The following is a 10,248-nucleotide window of genomic DNA, read 5'->3' as shown; positions in this document are numbered from 1 at the left end:
CGCGTCCGCGCCCACCCCGAGGTTCCGCACTGCCGCCAGCCCCCGCGGGACCCCCCGGGCCCCAAACCCCCCCCAGGGCACCCCCCCGGGCCCCCCCCATCCCCGCGTCCGCGCCCACCCCGAGGTTCCGCACTGCCGCCAGCCCCCGCGGGACCTCCCGGGCCCAGACCCCCGCCCAGGGCACCCACCGGGGCCGCCCCACTGCGGGGCCGCGGCCCGGGGGCACAGCAGAGTGGGTGCCACGGCACAGCGATGGCGGGGTCGGGCCCCAGGCTACGTTAGGGCCTCATCAGAGTCGTTTCCCCCGGGCCATGAGGCGGGGGGCTTTTTGGGGACCCCCCGGTTTCCTAGTCCTGCTACCCCGGGGGTCGTTGTCCCTCCCGCACGGGACGGGACAGAGCCATGCACTCCCTCCGCTGCTGCCCCGGCCTCTCTGTCACCCCCGCGGTTGCAGGGGGGTTTTGGGGCTGAGCCACAGCTTTTGCAGGAACAAACACCCCAAAACGCCTTCGGAGAGGCAGCCGGTGCCGCCTCCTTGCCAAATGTGCCAGCTGGGAACAGGCTGGCAAGATAATCAGGAACAGTCCTTTCCCCCCGGCGGGGCTGGGGAAGGGGGTGAGGGGGCTGCAGCCCCCAAGGCTTCTTGGAGGGGAGCAGGGCAGCTCCCCCTCACTGCCATCTGCCATCTGCCCATGTGCCTCCTCCCAAGCCCCGGGGCTCATGCCCGGGGTCACCAGGCTTGTGACAGGATGGGAGTCCCGGGGGCAGAGGGGGCTGGAAGCCGTCGGGAAGCAGGCAGGATGCGGGTGGGGGTGATGACAGCTCCCCGACACCGCGCCTGCATCCCCCCGCTCGCGGGGGATGTCAGGGAAATTAAAAGCCAGCAGGAGACGAGAGCGGCCAGGCGAGTAACCGAAGCCGCTGCAGAAGCCGCAGTAATGAGGCTGCCGGGGCCGCTGCCGCCGGGATCGGGTTGCCCAGAGAATGCGACCCGGTCCCGGGGGGCTCTGCCGGCCTCTGCCGCCGGCTCAGCTTTCCCCTAACGAGAGCCTCGGACTGCCTAATGAAGCTCGGTGGGGCTCTCCAGCCCGCCTGCCTCCCGGCTCCTCGCAGCTCCGTGCCACCCGAGCCAGACAGAACGGCCCCCGGAAGGTTTCACACCCCGCTGGGGTGACACCCGGGGGTTTCATGGCCCCAGTCCCAAACGGGAGTGGGATGGATGGTGGTTCCTTCAGGGGCGGGGGATCTTTGCCTGTTGGCATTTCAGGGTGAGGAACAGAGGGTGCTGAATATGTGGTCACAGTCCTTTCAAGCAGTGAGTTGGCAGTTCTCAGCACAGGGTCACCACTGGGATGTCCCAGCTGCCATCTGCCCTGACAGCATCCCTGCTGCAGAGGGGAAAATGTCCTTGGCATTAAACATTAGGTGACAAACGCCCTCCAGGACGGTGACAATGACTTGGGGGGTTCCCCAGTGCAAAGAGCCATTGCCACCAGCTTTGTGGTCTGTGCAAGTGGCACCAACTCAGGCCTCCTTCCCTGCAGCTCGGGCTGTTCCACGCAAGGAGCAGGTGGGAGCTCTGCCTCCTCGGTTCCTTCACCAAAAACTCGGTCACGACAAACTCTTCCCCGGCTCTCACCATCCCACCGTTTACTGTTTTCAGTGGTAAGTCACTTCTCCTCCTGTAAATGAGCTTCCTTGTGGGAAGCAGCAGACGGTATTGGCAGGAAATAAGCCCTGATTTATGGGGCCACTTGCCGCTCTGGCATTACAGCTCCGTGAGCACAAACGAGCACATGAGCCCACACCGTGATCCCGGGAATGAAGAGATGCCACCAGGGATCAGCCGCCTGCCCATCAGCCAGGCAGGAGCACCAGCCCTCACACGAACTGGGGGGGATTCACACACAGTCAGCTCCCAGCAAGGAAAGGAAATGTGTTCCTAAATCCCAGCAGAACCCCGAGTTATGGGGCTCAGCTGTTTCTGGGAGAGCCCATGGGTGGTCCACTGGTGTGGGTGGGGGCAGAGGGCACCCCAGGACCCTGAACCCATTCCTGCCCTCCAGTGCAGGGCAGGGCAGAGGGGCAGCTGGGGCTCGGGGCAGGATGGGGCCAGCGCCCCACGCTCGCCCCAAGCCCGGGCTGCGTCGCCGCTGCGGATGTGCCGCCGGTCCCAGGAGCCCTCCGGGGAGCTGGGAGAATGCAAGCGCTACTTTGCATCTCTAATTAGCCGCGGAGGATAATTGGCGGCTCTGCGGCAGACAGGCAGCCATTGTGGAGGGCCCAGCGCGGGGCAGGTGCTCCCAGAAACCCAAATCCCACCAAAACAATCCCCTTCTTGTCTGCCTGTGACCGGCCGGGGCATCCTCCGAGCCTTTCCGGGGAAGGGGCCGGGGCCGGCACATAAAGGCTCCATTTTTCCTGGGGAGCAGCGTGGGGCTGGCTGCAGGCAGCTGCCTGAGGAGCCCGAACATTCCACCCGCGGGCACTGCGGTGCCACGCCGGGGACAGCCGGACACTGCCCTGCGAGCTGCCGGCTGGATGCGACCTCTCCTCCTCCTCCAGGACCGTCCACAGGAGCTCAGCAGGTCCAGAGTTTGGCTTCAAGGTGTTGCACAAAGGCTGGCCAGGCTGGCACCCCCAGGACAAAGTCTGTGCCCGGGCAGAGCCGTGCCAGGCGCTGTGCTGGAGGAGCCTGGCTGCATCCCCTGCCCTGGCAGGGACCAGCACAGCTGGGGACAGGGCATTCCCATCGAGGGGGATCCCACTCAGAGCCCAGCCCAGGCTCGGGGCTCAGGACGTGGCCCCGGCTGGTGCTGACACGCTTTGCTGATGTCCCTTCCCTTGTCGCACGTCACTGTCGGTCCCTGCCAGTGCCTGGGCTCCCTTCCTTCAATCCTTTCACGGTTAAATCCCGCTCCCGTCCTGCCGCAGCCCCTCCGGCAGCCGCACATCTTGGGAGGAGGGAGAGAAAGCGGCCGGGGGGGCAGAGATCAGTGCAAAACCCGGGCAGGGCAGCACCTCCAGCACCGGCCGAGCCGCTGCCTGGTGAATTCCCCGATTTCCTCTGCGCTCCTCCAAAGGGAGGAGATGGAAGGAGCCTCGGGGCTTCAGGCGGGGTTTCGGGCTCAGCGCTGATCTCTGCTGTGCTGCGGCCCTCGGCTTAGGGATGGGGCTTGCCCGGGCAAGGCGACGCGGGGGCCGAGGGATGCGGGAGCAGCCGGGGAGGCTGCCGGGAGAGCTCTAATCCGTTTAGCAAAGCACTCGCTTTGCCATTTCCGAGGCAGGAGGTGCAGGAGCTGTGATCTGCTGCAGCAGAGGCAGCGACAGCGACAGCGTGTCCGGGCCAGCAGGGCCAGCTCCTGCCCCGCGGCACCGCACGGGGTGATGCCGCAATTGTCGCAGCATCCTTGGGGTCACCCTGCGGCAGCTTCGCCCCAGCTCCGTCCCAAGGGAAGAAAGGCGGGCACGGCACCGCAGCAAAGCCCCAGGACGGCAGCGGGCAGCTCCAGGGACGCGGCGCATCCCCCGATCCCTCCCGCTCCCCGCCCGGCACGGGTCGGAAATCCCTCCAAGCGGGTCGGGCGCGGAGCCGGTTCAAAGAGCGGCGGGGACGCCCCGCTGCCGCCGCCCTCCGCCCCCCGGCGCACCCCGCGCCCCCCGGCCGTACCTCGGGGCCGCGGGGCCGGCGGCGGAGCCTCTCCCGGGGCCGGAGCCTCTCCCGGGGCCGGCGCTGCGCATCGCGGGCGGGTGGCGGCAGATGGGGCGGAGGGAGGGGGTAAAGATCAGCTCGGAGATTAGCGCGGCATTTTTAGCCGGCCAATCCCCTCCCGCCCCGCGCGAGGTGACAGCGAGCCCGTGAGGGGACGGCCATCAGCGCCGGGGCACCGGGGTCCCTGTGCCCCCCAGCCCCGCGGGCTGCCCCCGGCTCTGCTCCGCCGTGTTTCGGATGTTGCCCCCGGACCGGCTCCGGTCCCTCCCGGGGGTTCCAACGCCACACCGAGGGGGACAGCTCCGGGCTGGGGGACACGGGGTGTGCCCAAGGGGACGCGGCTCCAGAGAAACCCTCTGGGAACAGGATGGGGGAATGGCGGCTGCCGGGCCCGTGAGGGGAGCACAGCGCTCCGGTGCCCCGGGAACACCGAGGGTTTGAGCCGGGATCCCGGGCAGAGCTTCACAGCCCCGCTCCGAGGGACAGCGGGGAGGTGCGGGGACATGCGGGGATGTCACGGCTGGGGGTGGCACCGGGGTCGCGGCTCCCGGGCTCGTGAGGGGAGCACAGCGCTCCGGTGCCCCGGGAGCCCCGAGCCCGGGCTACCACCCGGGATCCCGGGCAGGGCTTCACAGCCCCGCTCCGAGGGACACCGGGCACGGCTGAGGAGGTGCGGAGATGTCACGGCTGGGGGTGACACCCGGGCCGGCGGGGGTCGCCGCTCCCGGGCTCGTGAGGGGAGCAGAGCGCTCCGGTGCCCCGGGAACACCGAGGGTGCGAGCCGGGATCCCGGGCAGGGCTTCACAGCCGCGCTCCGAGAGACGCCGGGCACGGCTGAGGAGGTGCGGGGATGCCACGGCTGGGGGTGACACCGGGGGTGACACCGGGGCTCTCCCGCTGTCCCCCTCAGGCACCGCCGCCCCCTCAGGCACCGCGCCGGCCTGCCCGTTGCTAGGCGGGAGGGGTCCTTGCGCTCCGCGCAGGCAGCGCCGCGGCCACCCTCGCCGCCAGGGGTCCTCGAGGCGGCGGAAGCGGCGGTCCCGCGCACGCGCAGTCCTTTCCGGTCGGGCCCCGCCGCCGCCGCCACGGTGAGGCCGCGCTCGGGCCATCGGCCGCGCATCGCCGCCATCCCGGGGCCTGGGCGCCCCCGCGGGGCATCTCCGCCATGGGGGCTGCACCCCGGCCGTGCGGGGAGGGAGGGATTGCGGGCGGCGGGCCGCGCGGTGGTACCGGATGCCCAGCGCTGGCACCGGGGCCTCCCGGCGCCGGGCGCGGCCGCGGGGGTGGCCCGTGACCCTGTGGGGCTCGGTCCTGCCTGAGCACGGGTGTCCCAGGTCCGGGAGCGCCGCCCGTAGCCGGTTTGCCGTGCTGGGGGCGCTGCCGGGGCCGGTTCCGGCTCCGGGGCGGCGAGAGCCTCCCGCGCTCCCGGTTCCCCAGATCGGTTTGGCTTAACGGCGTCCGTGGGGGGCTCCCCCCGAGCGCTGCCCTGCCCCCGGGGCCGCCCGCAGTGCGCGGGATCATTTACCGAGCAAAACCCGGCGGTGCTCGGTTGTCCCTCCCGGGGAGCCGCCCGGCCGGGCTCGCTGCCCCCGGGGCAGGTGTTGGTGCCCCGGTGTCACCGAGCCCCGCCGTTCGCTGTGCCCCGTGCAGATGTTGATGCCCAAGAAGAACCGCATCGCCATCTACGAGCTGCTCTTCAAGGAGGGCGTGATGGTGGCCAAGAAGGACGTGCACATGCCCAAGCACCCCGAGCTGGTGGACAAGAACGTGCCCAACCTGCACGTCATGAAGGCCATGCAGGTGGGGGGGCCTGGGGACACGGGGGGCTCGGTCCCGGCGGTGCTGCTGCCCGGTGTCCCCTCGTGTGGGTCGTGTCCCCTCGTGTGGGTCGTGTCCCCTCGTGTGCATTGTGTCCCCTCGTGTGCATTGTGTCCCCTCGTGTGCATTGTGTCCCCTCCTGTGGAAGGTGTCCCCTCACGTTGGTTGTGTCCCCTCACATTGATCGTGTCCCCTCCTGCGGATTCTGTCCCCATCATGTGGATCCTGTCCTCCTCCTGTGGATCCTGTCCCCTCCTGTGGATCTTGTCCCCTCACGTTGATTCTGTCCCCTCCTGTGGATCGTGTCCCCCTCCTGTGGATCGTGTCCCCTCACGTGGATTGTGTCCCCTCCTGTGGATCCTGTCCCCTCCTGTGGATCTTGTCCCCTCACGTTGATTCTGTCCCCTCCCGTGGATCGTGTCCCCTTCCTGTGGATCGCTGTCCCCCTCCTGTGGATCCTGTCCCCCTCCTGTGGATCCTGTCCCCTCACGTTGATCCTGTCCCCTCACATTGATCCTGTCCCCTCCTGTGGATCCTGTCCCCTCCTGTGGATGGTGTCCCCTCACGTGGATCCTGTCCCCTCCTGTGGATCCTGTCCCCTCGATCCTGTCCCCTCCTGTGGATCCTGTCCCCTCCTGTGGATCCTGTCCCCTCCTGTGGATCCTGTCCCCTCCTGTGGATCCTGTCCCCTCCTGTGGATCCTGTCCCCTCCTGTGGATCCTGTCCCCTCCTGTGGATCCTGTCCCCTCCTGTGGATCCTGTCCCCTCCTGTGGATCCTGTCCCCTCACGTGGACTGTCCCCGTTCCCTGCGAGGAGGCGCCGTGCCTGTGAGGAGCTGGGACTGACTGGGGCTGACTGGGAGCTCTCCCCGCAGTCCCTCAAGTCGCGGGGCTACGTGAAGGAGCAGTTTGCCTGGAGGCACTTCTACTGGTACCTGACCAACGAGGGCATCCAGTACCTGCGGGACTACCTGCACCTGCCCCCCGAGATCGTGCCCGCCACGCTGCGCCGCAGCCGCCCCGAGACCGGCAGGCCCCGGCCCAAAGGTCACCTGGGGGGGCACGGGGGCTGGAAGGGCAGGACACAGGGAGGGCTGGCTGTGGGATTGTGAGCAGAGCAAGGAAATGGGGTTGGGGTTTGTGGGGTTTTCAGGTGGGACGCACGGGGATGTGCTCTGGGTGGGGATTGGCCTTCCCCAGGGACTGGGATTGCTGGGAGCACACTGCTGAGGTGGGGATGTGGAGGAGGCACTGTCCAGGGCTGGGAGAGCCCCGCCTGGGATCCCCTGTGGCCAGGCTGGGTGTCACCTGTGTTGGGTGTCACCCGTGGCCAGGCTGGGTGTCACCTGTGGCCAGGCTGGGTGTCACCTGTGTTGGGTGTCCCACCCTGCCTCCCCCAGGGACACTGAACGTGCTCCCCCTGGACCAGGGCTCATGGTGGAAGAGCAGCAGAGCCCACAGAGCTGCTGAGGGGTTTGGAGCATCTCTGTGAGGAGGGGCTGAGGGAGCTGGGCCTGCTTGGAGTGGAGGAGAGGAGACAAATACCCACAGGGGACGCTGCCAGACTGTTCAGTGGTGCCCAAGGACAGGACAAGGAGCAGGGGGCAGAAAATAAAATCCAGCAAGTTCCACCTCAATCTGAGGAAGAACTTTCTATGTGGGTGGCAGAGCCCTGGAGCAGCTGCCCAGGGAGGGTGTGCACACATTCCAGACTCACCTGCACACATTCTTGTGTCACCTGCTCCGGGTGACCCTGCCTGAGAGGGCTTGGACTGGGTGATCTCCAGATGAACCCCAGCTGCTCTGTGGTTCTGTGTGTTGCATTTGCAGCTCTGATTTTCCCTCAGTGGCTTTCACACCCCCGAGGGCAGGAGTGCAGCCAGATGTGCTCTGGCTCTGGGGGATCACATCCATTGTCCTTTTTTGCTTCTGAGCCACAGGTCTGGGGCCAGGCAGTGCTGGGAGTTCACCCCCAGCTGCTGCAGTTTGTGTCTGAGCCAAACAAAACAGGAGCATCACCTGCTTCAAAGGAAGGAATTGCAGAGAAACTGGCAATGTGCTGCTCTCTTTGATCTCTGAGTTGCTTGGATGTTCCAAGATTTGTTCTTTAGATGCTGTGTTTATCCAGTGAGCTTAAGGGAGCTGCATCCCTGCTGGGAGGGAGGGCTGGCAGCTGTGTGTGGTGTCACTGTCCTGGTGCTGGAACCTCCTCAGCCCCATCTGGGCAGGGAAGGTTGGAAGGGCTGCCCTTGGTGTTCTTTTTTGCTGTGGATGACCTGCTTGAGGCAGCAGCAGCAGTCTGGGAGACACAGAGGTGGTGTAGCAAAAGAATTATTACAAGAACTGGGTTTTTTATGGCCAAACCAGTGCATGTGGATGTGCAGGAGGGCGCTGGGGTGTGCCAGGCACAGCTGCCCCTCAGTGGGTCCTGCCTGGGTGGGCTCCAGGGACACATCCCAGTCCCTGAGAGGAGGTGGTCTCACCACAGCTGGGTGTTCCTGCAGCAGTTTTGTCTGGCATTAATCTGAGATTCCACAGATAATCTGCTTTTACTGTCCTGAACGTGTTCTGTGGGGGGATTTGGGGTACTGACAGCGTGGCTGTTCCAGGTTGGGGTGGGAATTCTGTCCTGAGTTTGGGACTCAGCTTGCACAGCCTTGTCAGCCATGGCAGATTCCCAGTATTTCTGGCATTTTTACCATCAGTAACATTCAGCACTAGTTTGATGACCAGAGAACTATTGAGATGATGCTGTAAACCCACTTCTCCCATTATTTAACTTCCACCCTGCCCCAAGCTGGGACGCTTGAGCGGATTTCACCCTTCAAATGAGGTTTCCCTCACTAAATCACCATTCCCCTCAGGTTTATCCTCCCCGAGCTGCCCCAGCTGCAGCACTGCTGGCAGACCCGGCGCTGTGGTGCACCTTGGGCTGCAGGGAGCTGTGTTTGCCCTGGCTGAGCCGTGTCTGTGCTGTGTTGCAGGTCTGGAGGGCGAGCGCCCGGCGCGGCTGACGCGGGGCGAGGCTGACCGGGACACGTACCGCCGCAGCGCCGTGCCACGTGAGTGTGCCCCTGTGCCCCCTCGGGGACAGCTGGCCCAGCTCCGGGGCTCCTCTCGGGGAGAAAAGGGGGAGATGAGACTCCTGGCATAGCGTAGAGTCTGTGTGGGAGGTGTGCTGGAGTTTTGTCCCGCTGCGCTGTGGGGTTTTCCCTGGCGCTGGTTTGCTAACTCTCAAACGTGCTCAGTTACAGCTGCTCCATTTTGCTGTGTTTAGCCCCAGTTTGAGTTCTGTGGGGTGGTTAAAGCTTTGCTCCCAGGCAGGGGGTTCTGTGAGCACTGACTGCTTCTCTTTCTGCAGCTGGTGCTGACAAGAAGGCTGAGGCTGGTGCTGGAGCAGCCACGGAATTCCAGTTTGTGAGTGTTTGCATTTGAACTTGGCTTTTTTAAAGGCTTTGGGATAAGCTGGAAGGTCCTGCCTGTGGGACTCTAGGGTGTCAGAGGGGCTGGAAACTGTCACCCTTCACAGGCAGCTTGCTCGCTGTGGGGAAAGGAGGTGGTGGCACAGAGGCCAGTGGCAAGTTTGAGAGCAAGCTGAGCTCTTTAGAGATCCATGATTTTATACTTCAAAAATAAAAGTAATTTAGGTGTGATCCACAGAGCTGGCTGGAATGGGTTGATGCTGGTGGAGCTCACCTGGCTGACCTGTGCCATCAGAGAGCTTTGATGATGTTTTTGCTGTCATTGCTTGGCATAATGATTTCTAACACTCTCCTTTTGCTGTTGCAGAGAGGTGGATTCGGTCGTGGCCGTGGTCAGCCCCCGCAGTAGAACTTTGTGCTCATGTTTTGTGTATAATAAAAGAGGTGAAAATGCCACTGGGTTCATCCTGTGTCTGTCTGAAGTGCACAAACAGAGCTCACAAGCACGGCGTGACTCAGACCTTTGGCATCTGGAGCAGCACTTCGGGAACGACTAAATGCAGGTTCTAGAGAAGGAACTCCCAGTTTAGGGGTGTGGAGGTGAGTCCTGGAGGAATGCAGGAGCGTTCCCCATCTGCCCGGGGCCACGCTGATTGCCGGCCACACAACCGGGGCAAATGAGCTGTTCTGCAGATGGAAAACTCAGCTGTGCCAGCCCGTGTCCCCGTGGGCGGGTCCGCGTGTCCTGCCCCCCGCGCTGTCACCTGCGCTGTCACCTGGGGGGCACCGAGTGGCGCAGTGCCCGCCGCGCGCCGCCAGGTGTCGCTGGGCAGCCGGTGACTAATCGCTAACGGACCCGGTGTCACCGCCGGGAGGGGGGAGCGGGCACTGGGCAACCAACGCGCGGTCACTGACCGGGGCAGCGGACACACGGACAGCGACCCGCGGTGTCACCGGCAGGGGGGTGGACACGCAGCCGGGTGTCACCGGAGTGGGAATGGACACACACACAGAGACAGACACACACAGAATGTCACCGGGGAGGGGACAGGGCCCCGCGGTGTCGCGGGGGGCGGGGCCAGCGGTGCCTGCGGAGCCCCCGCGCGGTGCGCGCTCCTGTCCCCGCGGAGCCGCTGTCCCCGCGGGGCCACGTGCGCGCCGCCGGCCCGGCCCCTGCGCCGTTCGCGTAAGGCCGAGCGCCCGCCGCCGCCGCTCTACGCCGCCCCTCGCATTCCCCAACGCGGCGTGCGCCAATGGCGCAGAGCGCGCGAGCCGGGGCGGGGGCGTGGCGGCGCC

At 65.6% G+C, this 10,248-nt stretch overlaps 2 protein-coding genes across 3 annotated transcripts in view; one reads left to right on the top strand and one right to left on the bottom strand.

Moving 5' to 3' along the window:
* The window catches only part of PACSIN1 (protein kinase C and casein kinase substrate in neurons 1), a 13,923-nt gene extending 9,883 nt beyond the window's left edge, over window positions 1-4,040 (bottom strand). The window contains exon 1 of the mRNA XM_039695914.1: window positions 3,671-4,040. The gene's annotated coding sequence lies outside the window, so the exon portion shown is untranslated. The remainder of the gene's footprint in view (window positions 1-3,670) is intronic.
* A 142-nt stretch (window positions 4,041-4,182) lies between these two features.
* Window positions 4,183-9,417, top strand: RPS10 (ribosomal protein S10). Of its 2 annotated transcripts, none has more exons than XM_039695921.1 (6): window positions 4,183-4,205; window positions 5,363-5,512; window positions 6,406-6,577; window positions 8,515-8,592; window positions 8,892-8,947; window positions 9,320-9,417. In XM_039695921.1, exons 2-6 carry the CDS (start codon window positions 5,363-5,365, stop codon window positions 9,359-9,361), a joined length of 498 nt encoding a protein of 165 aa, XP_039551855.1. In that variant the 5' UTR covers window positions 4,183-4,205; the 3' UTR covers window positions 9,362-9,417. The 2 variants fall into 2 exon arrangements, with proteins under 2 accessions (XP_039551855.1, XP_039551853.1); XM_039695919.1 differs by lacking the exon at window positions 4,183-4,205 and adding an exon at window positions 4,688-4,800.
* Window positions 9,418-10,248: the final 831 nt, after the last annotated feature.

This window comes from Passer montanus, unplaced genomic scaffold (assembly GCF_014805655.1).
Source record: "Passer montanus isolate IOZ18808 unplaced genomic scaffold, ASM1480565v1 scaffold93, whole genome shotgun sequence".
NCBI lineage: Eukaryota > Metazoa > Chordata > Aves > Passeriformes > Passeridae > Passer > Passer montanus.
Note: the sequence above shows the minus strand (reverse complement) of the source record. Positions and strands in the feature narration are given on the sequence as shown.

What these genes read in the sequence shown, in the direction of transcription:
- RPS10 (XM_039695921.1), top strand. Translation starts at nt 5,363, where the DNA reads ATGTTGATGCCCAAGAAGAACCGCATCGCCATCTACGAGCTGCTCTTC. An exon ending in ACGTCATGAAGGCCATGCAG is followed by an intron (nt 5,513 to 6,405) that starts GTGGGGGGGCCT and finishes CTCTCCCCGCAG; the next exon opens with TCCCTCAAGTCGCGGGGCTA. An exon ending in CCGCCGCAGCGCCGTGCCAC is followed by an intron (nt 8,593 to 8,891) that starts GTGAGTGTGCCC and finishes CTCTTTCTGCAG; the next exon opens with CTGGTGCTGACAAGAAGGCT.